At 43.6% G+C, this 22,093-nt stretch overlaps 1 protein-coding gene across 1 annotated transcript in view; it reads right to left on the minus strand.

Moving 5' to 3' along the window:
* Window positions 1-4,150: 4,150 nt before the first annotated feature.
* The window catches only part of Basp1 (brain abundant membrane attached signal protein 1), a 64,940-nt gene continuing 46,997 nt past the window's right edge, over window positions 4,151-22,093 (minus strand). The window contains 4 exon segments of the mRNA XM_045132935.1: window positions 4,151-5,298; window positions 5,334-5,595; window positions 5,597-5,734; window positions 5,789-5,998. Coding sequence (XP_044988870.1) covers window positions 5,243-5,298; window positions 5,334-5,595; window positions 5,597-5,734; window positions 5,789-5,989 — 657 coding nt within the window. The 5' untranslated portion in view covers window positions 5,990-5,998 and the 3' untranslated portion in view covers window positions 4,151-5,242.

The following is a 22,093-nucleotide window of genomic DNA, read 5'->3' on the forward strand; positions in this document are numbered from 1 at the left end:
GGGTCACAGGCCCTGGTTGCAGGAGAGGAGGACCTGCTGCTGGTGTTTTTCTAAATGGGCATGTTATGCCTCTCAAATTGCATCCTAAATATTAATGCCCATGCTCACATACTCATCCTGCTCTCGGCCTTGGTCTGAGAAACTCCTTTTTTGCAGTTACTGCAAAGACTCCTGATTGGTCAAAATGCCCAGAATAAGTGACTGCTGAGTACTCATCCCTAAATGAAATACCTGCATCACCAACTCCAAGGCTCAGGACAGACTAAGGTAAAGTAGGTGGGACGAATTTACGAGCTAAAGGATGGGAAGCAGTGCCATGAAACAATCCTCTGGACACGACATAACCACGGCACTTATGAACCCACAATGGCTGTGGCTACCCGCCCAAGACCAGCACAACACTGGGTCTGTCGATGCCCCATCATGGATGGGGAAGGAGCTCTCAAGGCCCCGCCCTCCCCGAAGAGCTGTTAGCAATTGATGGCTGCTAAGGGAATGGGAGAGGTTTTTCTCCAGTGGTATAGTTGCTGGTGAGTCGCTCATGTCTTCAAGCCTGCTCAAACAAGCAATACTAATTTAATTCAGTGAGACACACACACACACACACACACACACACACACACACACACACACACACAAAGACAAACATTAAAGTAGGAAGGGAGATTTGTTGGGGAGAAAAGATTCAGCAATTGTGGGAGGGGGCAAGAGAAGGTAATGGGAAGAATATGATTAAAATACTCTACATACAGGCCTGCAGGGATGGCTTAGTGGTTGAGGCATTTGCCTGCAAATCCAAAGGACCCTGGTTCGATTCCACAGGACCCACGTAAGCCAGATGCCCAAGGTGGCGCTTGCGTCTGGAGTTCATTTGCAGTGGCTGGAGGACCTGGAGCACCATCTCTCTCTCAAATAAATAAAACTTTAAAAAAAACACAAAATATGACTTTACATACATATACTGCATTGTAAAAAAAAAAGATAATGTTAAAAGAGAAACTATGTTCCAATATACCAGGTTTCACTTGTCAAAAATTAAATTACCAGGATGCTAAATGAAAGCAGACTTTGCATAGCAATGTAGAACTTGGTCAAATGGCACCTCGTCATTTACCCAACCTGTGGATCTGAAGACTATCAAGACACTGTCAGCACCAGACACCAAACAGTGGTCACCCAGGTCCTTACCGTCCACTCAACCTGAGTCTTGGCGTCTCTGATAAGATGCTCCAAAAAGTCCAAATGCTTTTCCTCCTCTTGCGCATGGGGCTCTGCCTCAGTGGCTGGAGGCAGTCCGAGGGGGCCTTGAAAGACTTACGGCCGGATCAAGCCACCCTACGATGCATGGCACAACTAAATTCTTGGCACTTCGGTCCATCCACAACATTCAGGGTAGCACCCCCAAGTTAAGAGGGTCAGGACTGGTAATTTCAGACATTTGATTCTTGTTTCCTCCCTGCAGGATACACACAAGCACCGAACCAATGTGTGCCCTGGAACCATTTTTCGCAGAAGAGATGTACATGGCAATGTCAGTGAAGTCAATATGCCCTAAGTTCAAAGTAGCCCTGGCTTGCCTGTTTAGCATAACCTGTGCCCCATTATCCCTTCGTTTTAAATCATTCATATGGAGGAAAGAATCTAGAAAAATTCAAAAATCAGTGGACATGCCCAACATTGACCTGAAATTAACTATGTAGTCTCAGGGTAGCCTGAATGCTCAGCAATCCTCCTACCTCTACCTCCCTAGTGCTGGGATTAAAGGTGTGTGCCACCACGCCCGGATGTTTTTGTTTTTGTTAAGGATAATACAATTAAATGTCTTCTACTACAGTTAGTTTAAAATTACAATTTACATGTTAAGGTGATATTCCTGGAGCTTTTTAATTGCATAAATATCTAATAGCCAGAAAAATAAATTAATCCATGTGGCTCAGATTTTAATTATTCTGTACCAAGCCTATAAACTCTTCACAGATGATCCCAACCAGCAATATATAATATTAAGTGCTATGCCAGGGAATGACCTGATTGTTATCACCCAAAACCTAGTGAATTTTAATTAAACTGGAGAGAGACAGTGAATATATCACATATTACTTCCACCAAGCATGTTTTATTGCAAAAAAATGAATGACACTTAATATTCATAACCACTGCAGCTATAAATAAATTTACATTTAAAAAGTAAAAGTATTATTCTTAATTTTTAAAATAATAGCTCTATAAATGTCTTACATGGTTTATTAAATTTGTTATCTCTCTAACACCAGCACCTTGCCCCTACGTGATTTATATATTTTTGGACACATCTGGTTACAATTTGGACATTCCCCCTGCTACTTTTCTTATCTAAAACAGTTGACTGGTAGGTAATATATTTACATAGTTCTTATGCGCTGTGCTTTCATGCATTAGGAGTTTAAATCTATTTCACTATGAAAACAAGAACTCAAATAGCCAAAAGGTGATCATGGATAGCAACTGAGTTCCTTCCATTCGGTGTACTTGCCCATCTTCAGCCTCTCCGCCTGTTTCTGCAGCTGTGGTGCCAGGGGACGCTCAGAAACTACTTGGAGAGGATCGCTGCTTCCTCTTACTTACCTACATGTGCTGGGAACCCCTAAGAATGACACAGGGCTCACTCAGGTCACTCCTGCTCGAGTGCTTCCATCTCAGTGATCTTCAGAATTCTAGAGGGGATTTCCCGATTCGTCCTCTAGATCATGAAATTGTTTTTTTATTATTCCAGACAATGATCTCCCAAACAACTATCCCCAACCCTGTCATTTGATTCAAGTATAAGAAATCTTTAGAATATCTATCACTTTTCTTTTTTTTTTTTTTTTTTTTTTTTTTTTTGGTTTTTCGAGGTAGGGTCTCACTCTGGCCCAGGCTGTCCTGGAATTCACTATGGAGTCTCAGGGTGGTTTCATACAGCGATCCTCCTACTTCTGCCTCCCGAGTGCTGGGATTAAAGTTGTGTGCCACCACGCCTGGCTTTATCACTCTTTAAAAAAAAAAAAAAGTGTTTTGGGTTGGAGAGATGGCTTAGAAGTAAAGGAGCTTGAGCTTGCCTGGAAAGCCAAAGGACCCAAGTTTGATTCCCCAGAACCCACCTAAACCAGGTGCACCAGGTGGCAAAGGAGTCTAGAATTCACTTGCAGTGGCTGGATGCTCTGGTGTGCCCATTCTCTCTTTGTCTCATTAAAAATAAAATAAAATACAAAAAAGAAGGCTGGCTTGCATTTGAGATTTTGTTTCCAGTATTGAATTGGAAAATATTGAAGTTACTATCAACAGATCCATGAGTTTAATCTTTTCCTATATTCAGGAATTAATGTGAATGCCCAGTCACTGTATAAAATTCGCAGTGCTCCATCCTCCTCAGCACCTGTGGCGTCTATACGCAGCCTGAACACACGATGGTCACTCTCCAAGTCCTCACGAAATCAATTGGTCTCTTGGTCAAGAAACCAAGGTGCTATCACAGCTCTCGGTATAATATAACTATACCTGGTATGTCCGCAGGCTTCTAAATATTTCAAATTATCAGTGGGCTTTTACTTTATCTGTCACAAAGTTTATGTACTCATACAATTAAATCAAGGGAGGTCTGAGGAGATGAGAAGTTTTACTAATAGCAAAAGCAAAGCAGAAATCCAGTCACCATGAAGTCCTGATCCTGGCCTGCTTTTTCTTGGCTATTATCCCACTGCCTAGGCACAGTACTTATGCCCCTTTCCTGCCTGTCATAAAGCAGAGGGGTAGAGAGACAGGATGCACTATATGCGTATGATGTTTCTCAAAGAACCTAGCACTTTCTTCTGTCCAACCCTTAAGGTAAATCTACTGATTGTCATTTAATATGTTTCATTGAAGATTCTGTTTAAGCATACTAATTACATTCATACTTTGATTGGATGCCTATCCATCAACATGGTGAGTTTTTCAGTTAGTCTTGGTGTAATTTACTGAAACTGATCCAGTTGTGTATTTTTTTTACGATAATCTTCACAAAAAAATTGAGGATCTTGCTTTATAAAACGTCCATGAAAACATAATCAGGAAAAGAAATGGCCCCAATCTACTGAGGTAGTTATCCATGAAGACCAGGCACAGGCAGAGAAAAGAAATGCAATAGTCTTCATTACTTTTTAATTGTTTAACTTTATTACCGTTGCACCATTTATACAATTACATATAATTTCAATGCATCCATTGTACATTTTTTTGTTTTTTTGTTTTTTATTTTTTTTCCATTTTCCAATGAGTGGTGTGTTGGTGTCTGAGACACAGAATGGAAGAGAAACTGGAACTGCAATGAACGCAGACTTTTTTTTTTTTTCATTTCCACTGACCAATAAACAGAACTACAGGTGCACCCAACCACGGACATGCATTAAGTCGTCATGAGAAATCTAGGTAGGCTACGTATGATGAGAGAATGTTTGTTACTCCCAAAAATATCTGGAAGAGGAAGAATGGAGGGCTGGCATCGAGATACATGTGGACAAGCTAAGTGGGCTCTGTCTGAAAGTTGGCATTCATCCACAACATTTAAAAATATATCAAAACAAGAACGTCAAATTTAAAAAGGAAACACGGAAAATACTGCTTTTTCGTAAAGATCTGATTGCCTTGGCACAGGCCCTGTGTGGGCAGAACTGGGATGCATCCCTCCCCCAGCTGCCAGGGCAGAGGAGGAGGACCAGGTTTGGAGGAGAGGAAGGGGGGGGGGCGTGGTTCTTAAAGCCGGTGGAGCACAGGTTTAAAACAGCAGTTTAGGTACCAAAAAGAAAAAATAAAAATAAAAGAAAAAGAAGGGAAAAAAAAAAAAAAGATGTACTGTACTTTCAGACACTCGATCTCTTTTAAATTCCAGGACTTACTGGTAAAGTTGGCTTGAAAGGTATATTAGATATTTCCCCCACAAAAATACTATTTGGATTCTCCCCGCCCCCTCCCTCCCTCCCCCTGATGGGACACATCCTCCGTGTTTAGCGCGGTGTGTTCGCTTTGTTTGTTTCAGGTTTCTTTCCTTCGCTTGTTTCTTGTTAATTCCGTTTGGTTTTTAATCCCTTGGGCAATACACATCGTGACATCCGATTTGGAACAGGTTAGTGTAGGATAGAGAGAGAGAGAGAGACAGAGAGAGAGAGAGAGAGAGAGAGAGAGAGAGAGAGAGAGAGAGAGGGAGGGAGGGAGAGGGGCGGGCGGCCGCGGGCGCCCCGGGTCCCCGTCACTCCCGGGCCGCCACGCTCTGCTCGGGGGCGGCGGCGGCGGCGTCCGCGGCGGCGGCGGGCGGCTCGTCCGGGGCGGCGGCGGCGGCGGCGGGGCGGCGGGCGCGGCGGGCGCCGGGGCCTTGGCCGTGGAGCTGGGCGCGTCGGCGGACGAGGGCGCCGCGTCGGCGCCGCCGCAGGGTTTCGAGTCCGAGGCGGCCGGGGCGCCGTCGCCCTGGGCCTCGTGCGCGGCGGCGGCGGCCGCGGGCGCCTCAGTCTTTGTGGGTTCCCCGTCGTCGCCGGAGGCCGCGCCGAGCCCCGGGCTCTCCGCGCGCGCCTCGCCGGCCTGCGGGGCCTCGCCGCCCGCAGCGGGGACCGCCGGCGCCCGCCGCCTCCTCGGGCTGCGGCTCGGCCGCGGGGCCGTCGGCCTTCTCGGGCGGCTCGGCCTGGGGCGCCGCCTCCTCCTCCTCCGCCGCCGCCGCCGCCTTCGGCTGCTTCTCGTCGGCCTCCGCCTTCTTCGGCTCGCCGCCCTCCGCCGCCTTCGGCTCGCCGCCCTCCTTGGCCGCCTCCGCGTCGGCCGCCCGGGGCTTCTCCTCCGCGCCCGCCGGCGCCGGGGCGGCGTCGCCCGCGGCCTGCGCCTCGCCGCCGCTCTCGCGGGCCGCCCCCTCCTCCTCGGGGCCCGCGCCCTCGGCCTTCTTGTCCTTGTCCTTGGCCTTCTCGTCGTTCACATTGTAGCCCTTCTTCTTCTTGCTCAGCTTGCCTCCCATCGTGGAGCCCTGCGAGCAGGCACGAGACAGACACAGAGAGAGAGAGAGACAGAGAGAGCGCGGTTAGGGAGCGGCGAGGGCACCCGACCCGCCAGGCCCCCCGCAAGGAACACGGGGTGTCCGGGGAGCAACACTTCTCCCTCCCTGGGCCACTCAGGCACCGCTCATTGAACACCGAAGCACAAAATGGGAGAGACACAGCCATTTTAGGTCTGTAGCGCAGCATGTTAAAAAAAAAATGAAAATCAAAGGACGGCTGTAGTTTTCAAGGCGCTTGGCCTGCATGCAAAGACAAAGGACCTAGGTTCGATTCCCCAGGACCCACGTAAGCCAAGCGCGCCAGGTGGCACACATGCATCTGGAGTTCATTTGTGACTGGAGGCTCCTCTCTCTTTCTTTCTCTCTCTCCCTTCCTCCCTCTTTCTCTCAAATAAATGAACAAAAATAAAATATTACATAAGTAAAATGAAATGGAAACTTCCTGACTTGGGAGATGGAAAGGTGCTTGCTTGCAAAACATGCAACCCGGATTGATTCTCTAGGACCCGTGTAAAGCCACATGCACATAGCGTTCCTTTACAGAGGCAATAGTAGTCCCTGGCACACCCCTTCTCATTCATTCATATTCTCTCTCTCTCTCTCTCTCTCTCTCATAAACAAATGCATAAATAAAATATTTAAAAACATTAAAGCTTTCTGTAGTTTCTTTTAACACAAAGCATAAGTCTCTAGAAAATAATCTTAAGCCGCAAAGTCTCTTATTCATCTATATGCATCTATACGCATGTTCAAAGACCTAGGGTAGGTAGAATTCATTCTATCTTATTAGGAAGCAAGACCTCATCTATATTTAGTTGGCTAGCGTGTCTGATTAATGCCTCCTGGAGGAAGTGTATTGTTGGGGGTGAGCTTATGGGTGTTATAGCCAGTTTCCCCTTGCCAGTGTTTAACACATTCTCCTCTTGCTAATGTACATCTTATGCTGCCCAGGAGGTGATGTCCACCCTCTGCTCATGTCGCCATTTTCCTCTGCAATCATGGAGCTTCCCCTCCACCCTGTAAGCCAAAATAAACCCTTTTTCCCACAAGCTGTTCCTGGTCGGGTGGTTGTCTGTCAGCAATGCGAACCCGACTGCAACAGTAAGGTGGTACCAGGAGTGGGGTTGCACTAGACACCTGACTGTGTGGCTTTGGCCTTCTGGAGCTGATTTTCAAGAGGAATGTGACAGGATTTGAAACCTTTGCCTAAGAGACACCTTTGCAGTGCTGTAAGTACAGCTTGATGGACTATTCTGGTCAGAGTTGAAAGACCTGAATGCAGTAAGAACTATGGACTGTGAGGTTTGGCTTATGAGGGTGAGAAAGAGCTGTGCCTGGACTAGGGTAGCAGTTTGTGTGAGAGGCTTGCTGTTATGCCTGTGTCCTGAGAAACTGTGCAGTGTTGCTTTGCATAGAAATGAACTGGCGTTAGCAGAGGGATATGGCAAAGAAAGAAAAATCTTTGGGTGAACTGCTGCCTGTTCAGCTGCAATTGACAGACTACATACAACCTTTGAGATTGGGCCAGCTGACCTGCACTGGGGCAACAGAAAAAAATGTAGACTCTTTTGAAGGGGCCTGAGTGCTCAAGGAGTGACTTGTTCGTCAAAGTCTGCTTTATTCCCCCCTGGATTAACAAATTGGCACGCCACCTGGTATTGTGGAGTATAAGAAATAAAGGAAAGAGGGGGTCATTGAGTTTACAATACAGTCTTGTGTTTTGAAAATGGCCATGGGCAGTGTGAAGCAAGTTTGCTGGATGCTTGCATGGAAATGCCATGGGGCCATGAGGATGAACCATGGGTTGCAATGGAAACCCAGTGGAGATGCCAGGACCACGAGATGGCTGCTAAGGAAAGCTACCAGTCCCAGTGAAGTTTTCCAGGACTGTGAGTAGCCTATCTGGAGGGGCGGAATTGGAATGCCAGGGACTTGCTGCTGGTTAGAATTATCAGACTTGGAGATTTGTCACTGACTAGAGTTATTGGACTTGAAGCTACAGAGTTTCATGTTTGCCCTGATTGTTTTAAATCTTGTATTGGCTGAATATTTATTTCTTTGCTATGTCCAATGCCATCGTTTGCAGTGTGAGTATGTATTCTGTGTCATTATGGGTTTGGGGGGGATTTTTTTGGTATTATGGTTCAGGTAAAAGATCTTGAATTATGGGGATATTTGAACATCACTAGCATTGATAAAAACTATGGGAACTTTTATACTTGTATGAATGCATTGTATTTTACATCATATATGCTTATCAGTTTATGGGGGCCAGGGGCAGGGAATGTGGTGGTTTGATTCAAGTGTCCCCCTTAAACTTAGGAGTTCTGAATGCTAGGTTCCCAGCTGATAGAGATTTGGGAATTAACACCTCCAGGAGGCAGTGTATTGGAGACGGGCTTATGGGTGTAATAGCCAGTTTCCCCATGCCAGTTTTTGGCACACTCTCCTGTTGTTATTGTCCACCTTATGTTGGCCAGGGGGTGATGTCCACCTTCTGCTCATGCCATCGTTTTCCCCTGCCATTGTGGAGCTTTCCCTCCAGCCTATAAGCCAAAATAAACCTCTTTTTCCCACAAGCTGCCCTTGGTTGGGTGATTTCTACCAGCAATGCAAAAAGGACTGCAACAAAGCCCCATGGATAGATAACTGATTTAGTGAGTTTACTCCTGATGCTGGGAGTCTGGGGTCAGGAATTTTGGAATTCTCTAGGAAGGAATGAAAAGACGCCCTAGGACTGCAGAGATCAGGAAGGGCAGATCCTTCTGAGGGTTCTGACCTGAAGTGAAGTGTAAAGACCTAGATATTCTCCCATGGGCCCAAGGACAGTTTTGGCATTTAGCGAAAAGAAAGCTATTCACTTTGGGGTCCATCAACCCTAAGCTGCCTAGCCAATTTCTGTCTCCTCTCAAATTGATTGCTTTTTCTTAAAGAAATTTAATCGCAAAAAAAGTCAATGAATGAATAAAATAAAATAACATGCCACTGCCCCAGCAAGTTTCCACAAATAAGAAAAGTCCATTAGAGAGGAACACCCATGCAGTGCCCGAGCAGAGACTGCCAAGTCCAGGTTTCTGTCTGCTTCTGCACAACTCAGAGCTCTCTTCAACCAGAATCCTTTGTTTTCATCTTTAATATCATCCATTCAGAAAATGTGCTTTTTACTCACTGTACTTGTTGGGATTGTGAATCATGATGATGAAACAGCCCACAATGATTTAAGAGTCAGGTGCTGGAAGCTGGGCGTGGTGGCGCACGCCTTTAATCCCAGCACTTGGAAGCAGAGGTAGGAGGATTGCCATGAGTTCAATGCCACCCTGAGACTACGTAGTGAGTTGCAGGTTAGCCTGGACTAGAGTAAAATCCTATCCCCAAAAAACAAAAAAACAAAAAAAAAAAAGAAGAAGAAAAAAAAAGGAAGGAAGGAAAGAAGAAAAGAAGGAAGGAAGGATGAGGTGTTGGATAGAGTACTAATCTTCAGTCACAGTTATGCCTCAGTCTTCATATATTAATCTCTAAGAAAGAAACCAATACACAAAAAGATGACTAAAACACTAGTTTCAAAGAAAGTACTATGTTATCCAAGAAATGCTCCTACATATCTTAAAAAGGAGGGAGTGACTTACGGACACAACCCACCTCAAACAATGCATTCTGCTTATTTAATCTTGGGTAGGAGCAGCCATCTATGGCAAAACCACAATTAAATATACCTTGGCTAGCATGCAGGCCACGGGCCAAGCAGTGCCATCTCTAACTCCAGAATGCCTGCAGGCTAATATCAGTTCCATTCCACCTTTGGAAGGGCTGGGAACTCAAGCTTATCCATATGGGCCACTATCTAGCGTCAATAAAAATTCCAAGGCATGGGCAAACCTTCAGAGTTGCGCTGGGAGGGATGCCGTTCAAACTACGTGAGAGGTGCAATGCCAAGTATTTCTCTGGATTCCTAGGCATTCCTTCCCTTGCTGACTTAAATGCTTTGTCTATAATTAACCATAACCAGAAATATAAAAAATATATATTTTATATATTGGTACCACATGCCTTTAATCCCAGCATTTGGGAGGCAGAGGTAGGAGGACTGCCATGAGTTTGAGGCCACCCTGAGACTACAGAGTGAATTCCAGGTCAGCCTGGGCTAGAGCGAGAACCTACCTCAACAAAACAAAACAAAACAAAACAAAACAAAAAAATAGATAGATAGACAGATAGATAGATTCCTTAGCCAAAATATAAGTCCAATATAAATAAATAAACCTGATCAAATATTTTTCAATCATAATTTACAGTGCTTTCATCCAATTCTTTTTTTTTTTAATTTTGTTTTTTATTTATTTATTTGAGAGCGACAGACACAGAGAGAAAGACAGATAGAGGGAGAGGGAGAGAATGGGCGCGCCAGGGCTTCCAGCCTCTGCAAACGAACTCCAGATGCGTGTGCCCCCTTGTGCATCTGGCTAACGTGGGACCTGGGGAACCGAGCCTCGAACCGGGGTCCTTAGGCTTCGCAGGCAAGCGCTTAACTGCTAAGCCATCTCTCCAGCCCTCATCCAATTCTTAATTGTGTAAACTGGTTATGTCACATATGACTTCACCTTTATTTCATGAGCCATTTAGGTACATTGGGCTGAATTAAGAAGCAGGAATCCTCTTCTAGTGCTGACCTCTCAGCAGCATCTTACGTGCTGCTTTGATGAGTTTTGAATCTTTCCCAGTGTCTACCGCCGTTTCCATAGAGAAGTTTCTAACTGGACTGAGGAGAACCCTCAGAGGAACAGGGACTAGGGAGAGGGCACAAAAGAATATAATCTGATGGGAACACACCGATCTGAAGTATGTTCATATATTAAAGTTTCCAGTAAAACTAATTTAAAAACATAAATTGGAAACATGATAGGTCTGCCTTTAGAATCATCACCCAATTTCATGACAGCAGACCCATACACCAACCTGGAAATTACAGGCTGTGAAGCAAAGTGTAAATGTAGTCTATGTTGTGGACAAAACATGGGGGTGCTGCATTCTGACACCCACAGTATGAAATTCTATATAGCAATCCCCAGAGTTTTAAAGTCCTGTTGGTTTACAAACCTAAAATCTACGTTACTAAAATCGGTGTTCCGAAATCCAGTTAAAGCCACATTCTATTCTTTGTTTTAATCCCAGCTGTGATATTTTTTTCTGGGGAAGGCAGTGAACATACCCAATCAAGTTGTAAGTAAGAGGATGTGTCTCAATCCTGTCTGTGTGTGAAACATAACGTTAGGTAAATATCCCCGGATTTTGGCTAATTTACCTGCTGAGCTCCAGCAAAATATCAGAAGGGGGCTGATAAAAGCCACTAAACCTTGGAAAAGTGAGCTGTCTGGTTACTTCTCAAGATGGTGTGAGGGAATACCTTCCCACGACCAGGAGGATAAACTAAAATTTAATATTTTCAAGGTGCCAAGCACAATCCTAATCCTAAACCTATAACCTAAATTGCTTATTTTCTCAAAAGTACCATTCAGTAGTGTACCATTAACATCCTCTTTTTATCCATAAGCAAATTCTAACTAGCTGAGCTCGTAGAGCTGAGCAATAAGCAAAAGGCTAAGGCCAACAAAATGTGTGACAGCAGGAAGACATCATCCAGGAGATCAGGGGAACTCCAACAGCAGAGAAGCTGACAAGAAGGTAGAGCTCTGAGCCCAGGAATGCCACCACCCTGGAATCCAAGATAGTAGCTCCCAGCATGTCTCAGAACGCACCCTGCTGAGAGCACACACAAGAGCCAGGAGTGGTGGCTCGCCCTTTAATCCTAGCACTTGGGCCTGGAGTTTGAGGCCAAGCTGAGACTATATAGTGAATTCCAGGTCAGCCTGGACTAGAGGAAACCCTACCTCAAAACAGAACTCAATTATGTTGAAAGGATACACAAGAAATTTAGTGCCTGAAGTACTTTCTGCCCCTAAACTTCACATCTTCCTATTTGCTAGAGAAACTTCGTATTAGACCCCTAAAAGAAAATGAGATCCAGCAAGGGGCATGGAGTTGATTCATTTCTCCAATTTCTGTTACTTTTTATTTGTGAAAGAAACAATTTGGTTTAGAAAGTTGGAACTCTTAAAATGAGAGAATGGGGAAGGGAGAGAGATCTCTTGAGGGAAGAAGTAATCCGTCATGAACGTTACTTGAGCCTAACCAAAGTGACAGTCACAGGACAAAACTTGAGCCTAACCAAAGTGACAGTCACAGGACAAAGACTGTCTTTTTTTTTGCTCATTTTAGGATGTCCACTTGTGGTGCAGCCCAGGAAGTAGGCAGATGCTGAATGCATGGATATATATTCTTTAAAAAAATGGAATTTCAAAGGGGAAAGTGTGGGGGTGGGAAGGGAGGGAATTTTCATGGGATATTTTTTTATAATAATGGAAAATGTTAATAAAAATTTAAAAATTAAAAAAAAAACCTTATACCTATTTATTTACTAGAGAGAGAGAGAGAGAGAGAGAGAGAGAGAATATGAGAATGAGCATGCCAGGACCTCCAGATGCTGCAAATGAACTCCAGACACATGCACCACCTTGTGCATCTGGTTTTGTGGGTCCTGGAGAATTGGACCTGGGTCCTTTGGCTTTGCAGGCAAATGCCTTAAACTTCTAGGTCATCTCTCCAACCCACATGGATCTATGTTCTATGTGTTTACATAAGGACAAATGCCCCTGGAGTGTCAGCTTATAAGTCATGAGTCGAGACACAAATGCCCACTGAATGCACCTCAGATGAAGTCCTGAGTGTCAGAGAGTCACTCTCAGATACGACACCTCAGAGGAAAGCTTATTGTAGAGCTATCCTTTTAAAGTGCGAAGAGGATTCTCTATCACAACAGCTAAAGCTACAGGCCCACAGCTTGAGATGTACATTGAAAATAACCAACAAGAGACGGCAGCTGCCTCCTTTGGTAAATGATGGATGTAATTTTGAGAGCGTGGACACTGTGTCACAATGGAGCCAGTTATTTTAACCTTGCTGTTCTCTTCCAGTTCCTGTCAAATGACAAATGTCAATTTCATGGGAATTTAATGTGACACATCTTCCAATGTTTGACATTTCACGGGTCTACAAGAAATCTTGGTTCCTTTCTTCATCATTTGATTCTGAAATCGTCAGACAACTTCCACTTATTGACACCAGCAGAACAGCAGAGCTTATCTACAGCCGTACCACCCTGAACGTGCCCAGTCTCGTCAGAATCACAGAGCATAGGTTCTACATATACAAGTTCTAGAAATAGCCATTATGAGTGCTGCAGTTAAGGTTGTGGGGACTGCTTAGCAGTTAGAGACATTTGTTTGCAAAGCATGCCTGCCCAGCTTCGAGTCTCCAGTACCCATGTAAAAGCCAGATGCACAAAGTGGCACGTGTCTGGAGTTTGTATACAAGGGCAGGGACCCTGGTATGTCACTCTCTTTCTTCCCCCTTCCTTGCAAATAAATAAATAAAATATTTTTTTAAGTAAACTTATACCATCTTTCCACCCTCAAGTTTGAAGTAACAAGCAGCTTGTTGCCATGATTGGATGGTGCTAATATGAAGCAAAAATTTAGGAAAATGGTTAAAAGCTTAGGAGAAAGGCATTGAGGAAATGGATCAGTTGGTAAAGTGTTTGCCATACAAGTGTGAGGGCCTGCGTCCAGATCTCCAGCACCCCCATCCCACGTGGGCATGGAAACACTCGGGAGGTTGAGACAGGATCCTTGGGGCAAGCTGGCTAAACTCTGGGTTCAAATGAGAAATAAATAAGGTGGAGTGTGGTCAAGGAAGATACCTGGCATTACGCTCTGGCCTCCACATGCATACACACCACACACACACACACACACACACACACACACACACACACACCATATATACATGCAAAAAATAGAAAGAAATTAAACAAAAAAATTGAAATAAAATTTTAGAAAATGTCATGTAACTATTTACCAAAGGATGGAGATAGATAAATAGATAGATAGATAGATAGATAGATAGATAGATAGATAGATAGATAGATAGATAGATGTGTATGTATATTAGTGTTTTCAATTACAATTCACAGATGTTTTTAGAATAGAGTGTCAGCTTATAAGTCATGAGTCGAGACACAAATGCCCACTAAATGCACCTCAGATGAAGTCCTGAGTGTCAGAGAGTCATGGCTGCATTAGCTTCCCCAGCACGGAGCTGTGTGACAGTGCTGTGGTTATTTATAAAAGACAGTTGTTTCCCCCTTTCACTACTTTTGGTGCGTCATCTACCAACCATCAGTGGTCCTGCTGGGTAGGATTTGCCCTCTGCTCAAACTCTTTGAGCAAGAGGGCTTCCTGGAACAACCCAACTGCTTGCCTCTCTTATGCAAGCCAAGCAGCCTCCTGAGAAAAGCAGGCTAAGCGGACAGAAGGCCAGTAGCAGTTCTTGTAGGTCACCGTGACATTCGGCCCAGGGCTGTGTCAAATGTTGAGAAAAGTAGGCAAGGAGAGATCCTGAGCCCAAATGTCTACATTATATCCAAACACTCTTCAAAAAATAATAATAAGGAACAACTACGACTAACATACAGTTTTAAAACACCAAACATTAGCAGTTAAGGCATTTGCCTGCAAAGCCAAAGGACCCAGGTTCGATTCCCCAGTACCTACGTAAGCCAAATGCACAAAGTGGCGCATGCGTCTGGAGTTTGTTTGCAGTGGCTGGAGGCCCTGGTGTGTCCATTCTCTCTGTCTCTCTCTCTCTCTCTCGGTCTCTCTCTCTCTCTCTCTCAAATAAATAAATAAATAAACTTTAACAAATAAATAAATAAACGCCAGATGTGGTGGCACATGCCTTTAATCTCAGCAGAGGTGGGAGGATCACTGTGAGTTTGAAGCCAGCCTAGGACTACAGAGCGAGTTCCAGGTCAGCCTGGGCTACAGTGAGACCCTACCTCAAAAAGAAAATAAATAAATAAAATAAAACAGAAAAACCTAAATAAATAAAACAATATTAAAAGAAGAAAAACAAGGTACCAAACTTATAAATCTAAATCAAAGTGATCTCCTTTCCCTAGTCTGCCTCCTGTGAGAACCATTTAAATGTGTAGTCAGTTTTTGGTTATCTAAGATGAATGGAAATATCTGTTTCTTATATATAAAGTCCACTTATAAAACATAAGTAAGTTCTGGCAAACGTAGGCATTATCCATTTTCCTATCTCTACTTCCTCCCCAGCTCTTCCAGAATTGGTTGCTTAGAGCAGACACAGTTTGGAAACCCTTCAGAAACACACGATCTGGGCAAATAGAAGGCTCCTCTGCTTTCTAAAGCAGAATGTGTTGCTTCACGGAACAAGAATGCTGAAAGCTTTGCCCCATGTGGACACATATTTTGTCTGCCAGAAACTTCCTCTTGCTAGTTGTGGGTAGTACCATCTCAGAGAGTTCCCTTCTTCCCCAACCTATGTTAAAGATCTCAAGTTCCTGGCCACAGACTCCTGATCTCCGTGAACTGCCAAGAAACATCTAAAGCAATTGTGTCACTATCTTGAATTTTATGAAGAAAGTAAATTAATTTCCCAAAAGAAAATATTAAGATGATACAGCACAAAAAAATTGGCCTAAATTTTACTAAAATCATTCCCCTTTTCTTCCTTCCACAAGCCTGAAGAGCTTAACACATGAACACTATTATCTCCAATTAATTATACAACTTATTTTGAAATGAGTGAGTTCAGAAATATGGAAAAAACTCTAAGTTGCTTCTAAATGTCCATGCCCTCTCTAAGGTGTTCAGGATTTGGTTTAATGCTGTATCTAAAATGTTTTAGAAATTCTTTTCTTTGCAAATGAGGGAATACTGCATTTCTATATTTAATGAAATGGAAAAACTATACAAATGACAACAAAAATATATTGCCATTTTTACAGAGCCATCAAAAGGCAGTATTTCAGGACAGGGGATGTAGCCCTGTCAGTATAATGCACAGGGCCCTGAACGATAGCACCATATAAGGGTGTGGTGGCCACACCTGTATCAGGAGGGGAGAGAAGTTTAACAGATATGCAAAGTCATCCTGGACTATAGAGCAAATTTGGGACCAGAATAGAATACATGAGACCCTATCTCAAAAAAAAAAAAAAAAAAAAAAAAAAAACCAGAGAGAGAGAACATTTTATAACATTTGGTTTGGTTTGGTAAGTATTTGTAAGTTGGGGGAGTTGCATGTTACAGCTCTGAATGACAATAATATCACTTTAAGGTCATTCAGGCAAGGTCAAGGTAACCTGAAGCACTGTAAGGCTCATTATTTTCAAATGAAAGACAGCAGGGGTAAGAATGAGAAGAAGAGCGAATGGTGTGGGGGAGTGCTTCTCCTTTAGAGTAACTATCTTCACCCACATTATGGTACCTTTGGAAGACCTACCCCTCCACACTCAATCCCTTCTAGTATTTATAACTAATGGAAACTGAAGTCACATATGTTTCCTTGAAGGTTATCTAGCAAGATCCATCTAGTACACACAGAGCATGTAACCATGAAGGGTTTAAGCCTTGGCTCCATTTGAGCCAAAGCAAAAGCAATGGTGTTGGGCTGAAGAGATTCAGGGGCTAGAGGCACTTGCTTGTAAAACCCAATGCCTGGGTTTGATTCCCCAGTACCCATGTAAAGCCAGATGCACAAAATGGTGCATGCATCCTTGTTCCAGTCTCTCTGTCTCTCTCCCTCTCTCTTTCTCTCTATCTCTCCTTGCAAATAAATAGTTTTTTTGTTTGTTTGTTTGTTTGTTTGTTTGTTTGTTTTTTAAGCAGTGGTGCTATGTATCAGAAGACCTGACATGATCATTTCTCTTATTCTATTCCACTTAGCCAGGGACAGTTGCTATGGGTAGAAACACTGTCTGACCTGGTCCTCAGGAAGCAAAGAACAGAGTCATGTGTCCTAAGCCTGCCCACGGAAGAAGCTGAGAGGTTCCTCAAACCCCTATCACTGATACCAACCAAAAGCACAGGGGTCAACCTCACCACCTACACATTTCTCTGGTTTTGGTTCAGGGAAATGCAGCAATTTAAGGTGAAAGAGGGTAAAACCACATAGCACGAATAATAGTTTAATCGACATCTGAGCCACTGTTAAGGCTGTTCATATAGTTTCCCAGCGAAATGTAAGATGTGAGGGGTTACTCACTATTTGCTTGCCCTACTCATTAAGTAATCTGAGTGGCACATGTGAGACAGGGAGCAGTGTTGGAGGAAACAATGGTGAGTAAAAGAAATGAGATCAGGGCTGGAGGGATGACTTAGCAGTTAAAGTGTTGGCCTACAAAACCAAAGGACCCAGGTTCAGTTCCCCAGGACCCACATTAGCCAGATGCACAAGGGGGAGCATATGTCTGGAGTTCATTTGCAGTGGCTGGAGGTCCTGGTGCACCCATTCTTTCTTTCTTTCTCTTTCTCTCTCTCACCCCCACCCGACTCTAATAAATAAATAAATAAGAAAAACAAGAAGGAAAAAAAAAGAAATGAAACCATTGTCATCACCAAGCTTAAGAAGAGTTAAGTCCTTTGAGGCAGGTCTAAATAATGATATGCCATCAGGCTTCCTAGAAAAGGCCCTCTCTGGGGTGACCCAAATGGCTCTCACAAACCTGTCTGCATCATGGTGGCAAGCAAAATTAAGGTACATCACACCCTGATGTTTTACATACTTGACATGTAGCTGACCATCATTTGCAATTGAGGACTTTTGGTTTCAGTAGAACCATGTTGGTCCAGTTACTAGTTTAGAAGTCAGGGTTACCCAATTCTCTGGGTAAAGAATGGAAGTCCAAATTACAAAACTGCCCAACTTCAGAAAAATGCATAAAGAGGTGATTTCAAGGCATTACCTATCCCCCAAATCATGGGGATTCCATCCTTATGTTCTTCAAATAATTACTATATTCTCCATTTCCCATTTCTCACTAGTACCACTATTTTCATACATTGATGTTGTTCCATCGATAAGCAGCACTGATCTATGACCTAATATAAATCACTGGCATACTTTATCCAGCTCACAAGAGCACTAACAAAACAAAGAATCCTGTCATATTTCTCCATGTGATCCAAAAGTTACTACATTCACTAGCTCAAAGGCTATTAGTATGTATATCTGCTCTCCTTGTCCTAATTACATATAAACACTTCTTACATTAAAAGGTGCCATCCACCATGGTGCTGAGAAGAAGTGACAGAGGAATGCTCAGCACAGAAATATCTCTATCACACCTTCCAAGGCTCAGCGACCATTGAGGAAGAGGTAGCAGAAAGAATGTAAGAGCCAAAGGAAGGGAAGAACTCCTTACAATGTGCTCCTCCAGACATAAAATGGCCTGGATATCCATAACCTCACAGTGCCTGACTCCACCTACACAAGACCATCATAATAGGAGGAAAAGATCTTGGCATCAAAATAAAAGAGAGACTGATGGAGAGGGGGAGGGGATATGATGGAGAGTGGAGTTTCAAAGGGGAAAGTGGAGGGAGGAAGGGTATTACAATGGGATATTGTTTACAATCATGGAAGTTGTTAATAAAAAATACAAATAAATAAATAAAGGTGCCATCCACTGAAAAGCTTCTATTTTGAAAATGCTAATTTGTATTAATTAATAATTTCATCTAGATGCAGCAGAATAAAGTTCTTATGGATGATAACAAAGAGATTATAATGAAGATGACTCCAAGTCTACAGCAAAATGCAGCATGAATACACAGCAGCCTTGTCAGAAACCAGGATATTTCTGGTTTGATTTCAAGTCCATCAATGATCAATATAAGAAGTATTATTTTGATTGCATACCCATGTTACAATCAAAAAAAATATATAGGTGCCTTACCAGGCACAATGCTGGAAGTCGATCATCCTTCCTTGATAAAGTGCACTATGGGGCGGCAACACATTAAACGTATGCCTGCGCACTAGCAAGCATCACTCTGTTGACACCAGGCCTCACACATTAAGCAGCTCTGTACACCAGTAGGCACTGTAGTGTATGCAAACACACTAGTGAGGTTTTACAGCAACACGAAATTACAAACAACCCACGTCCTGCGTCTGCAGACAAACCCATCACCAACCCAGGTAGATTTACAATTGCTCAGGCTGAGAGGATCCAAGGTGTCGGTCACCTCTAGCTGAAACCTGTGATCCCAGAACTTCAGAGGCTGAGGCAGGAAGAATGCAAGTGTGAGGCCATCTGGGGTGAGGGTCTGCCTCAGAGACACCACCACGATCACCTCCGCTGTCCCCCCACCCACAACACTAGCTGAAGCGTGTTGTTTGGGAGGGATGGATGGGGAGGGGTGAGGAATCTTCCCTTACCTTGAGGAAAGAATTAACAAATGATGCAAAAGCACTATATAAATAAGTGTTGTCTGTAAGCAAACATAGAGAAAAACCCTAAAATATCTTGTCATGCCCAACAATTGCTATTTTACACAGTGATTGCTTCCTTTCTTTTAAAGGTCGAAACATTCACTCTAAAGGGAGGAAGTCATATAAAGACAATGGCTACCAAGGCTACGGGACTGGGTTCTAGCACAGTGACTCGCCGGCAGGTCTTTTCAATGCCTGGTGATAACTTCCCCTGTGCGATTTACAGTTGTCAGCGTCCAGTTCAGTCAAAGATTCCATTCAGCAATCCTCACATCCCCAGCCCTTTGGGGATGCTCTCTTTGGAGAAAGAGCTCCAGTAAGAGTTGTCAGCTCATGTCTAAGTTTCCTAGGCAAACCTTTTAAATATCATGAGTAAAAATTTAGGGGAAATATTTTGAAGACAATTCATTCCCTTGTCACAATGAAAATGCTCAGCATTGTAAAAATATACTAGAAGGTATTAGTGTGAAAAATATATATGCACCCACAGAAATACACCCTCATGTTAAGATAATTCAATTTTCCCAAGCAAGTCATTAAGATGAATTTTATCTACAATGTCAAAAAAAAACCTACCCCAAACTCAAAGGAAGACTGACTCCAAGTGACTTTGCTATCTTCATGGAGCCCAGGTGAGCCCTGCAGAAGCATGTTCAGAGTGTCACTGGGGGGTCTCAGAAAAGTGCAACATGCAAAGTGACATCAAGAAGGCAAAATGTTTAAAATTAGGGCTAAAGAGATGGCTGAGTCCAGGCGTAGTGGCGCAGGTGGGAGGCAGAGGTAGGAGGATTGCCATGAGTTCAAGGCCACCCTGAGACTACATAGTGAGTTCCAGCTCAGCTTGGGCTAGAGTGAGACCCTACCTCAAAAAAACAAAAAAAAAAAAAAAAAAAAAAAAGAGAGAGAGAGAGAGAAAGAGAGAGAGAGATGGCTTAGTAGTTAAGGCACTTGCCTGTGAAGCCTAAGGACCCAGATTTTATTCCCCAGAACTCATGTCAGCCAGATGCACAAGGTGGCACATGTGTCTAGAGTTCATTTGAAGTTGCTGGAGGCCCTGGCATGCCCATTCTCTCTCCCACCACTTTCTATCTCTCTCAACTAAATAAAAGAAAATAAATAAATATTTTTAATGTTCAAAGTTATTCTAGAGGCTGACAATGGGGAAAGATCTTTTTGAAATGTGGACTAACACACAACTGGAGAACACAAGTCTAGCCTAGTCTAGCACAGGGCAGAGATTACATAGAGACAACCAAAACCTCTTAATGTCACAAGACAGTGACGTCCCACACCATTTTGAAAACAAGTGACAAGTTGAGGGTACAGGCTTAGGCAAAGCTCACTGATTGAGTAGAAATACCAAGAGTTCTGATGTATTTAGAACTTACTCTGCCTAAGATTGCCTTTCATGTTTGATTTGGGCATATGTCAGCCCATTAATTGTCCTATGAAAAAGGAATGATTTCTATCCCTGCCTCACCATGAGGAAACTAAGCATTATAGGGGGTGAGTAACACCCCCAGCATCAAATAGACAGCGGTTAGCTAAGCTGCCATGTGTCCTGGCTCGGCGGTGAGGTCCATTAACCATCATGACACGTGGCCTTGGGAGGGATTCTCAACATGAAAATCAACGGAAAATGCAAAGTGTTTGCATCATAGGCAACAAACAGGAAGTATCTGGTCAAGCGTACCAGAAAAACTTTTGGCCTTCACAAAGGAGACCATGACACTCATTTCCCTGAAGTTAGGAATGATGAAATAGAAACCTATAGGTTGACTAATGGAAAAACTGTGTCTAGATTTACATAGCAGAACACAGAGAACCAGCTCTGGGAAGAGTTAGATTAAAAAATAAAAAGTGTCTGAGGTGAGGTATCAGGAAGAAAGTTTTAGGAAGCAGCTTTGTGAAGTCATCTACTGTGGCAGAAAGGTTAAGAAAGATAAAACATACATTAGGCAATCTAACCTGGTCATGAGCTGTCAAGTCCTCTTTCTGGGCTGACCTTGCTACACAAGTGAAGTTGCTTGCCTCCTGGGGAGGCCGGGGCAGCCTGGAGGGAGGGCTTCCCACGGTCACCACCCCAGAATGTGGGCAAAGCAGAATGGGAACCCGTAACACTGCAAAGACTCTCCTGCTAAAGGGTTCGGAAGAAATGAGAAGTCATGTGGGAAAATAAGGTGAGAGAAAAATGAAAAGAAAGACACTGACGTGGATAGGTGATGGAGAAATATTAATAGGGCACAGTTCTGGAAGATTCAGACATGTGTCAAAGTGCAGCTCCTCACAGAAAGACAGTAGCTGCTCAGCTGGGGGAGGAGAACCAGAAGAGGTGAACCCCGAGACCAGTGCTTGCTCCCTGACTGAATGCTGCTCTCTTTCCAATGCCTACGGTGAACTTGGATTATTCTAGACCAAATGATAACACCTCTGAAAAGTGAATGCTGTACTATAAGGCTTTCAAATGTCATTTTGCTTTCAGAATTTTAGGTCTTTATTTGTTCAGTCATTTGTCTTCTTGGTTCTCTCATATTTCAACACTTAGGATTTCTTAAGTACCAAGAGCAAAAAGGCAGATGTTTCAGCTACTAAGACTATAGAACTCACCCAGTGGCCACTAACCCTACAGAGGTCTTATTCGGAAAC

This window comes from Jaculus jaculus, chromosome 13 (genome assembly GCF_020740685.1).
Source record: "Jaculus jaculus isolate mJacJac1 chromosome 13, mJacJac1.mat.Y.cur, whole genome shotgun sequence".
Classification (NCBI taxonomy): Eukaryota; Metazoa; Chordata; class Mammalia; order Rodentia; family Dipodidae; genus Jaculus; species Jaculus jaculus.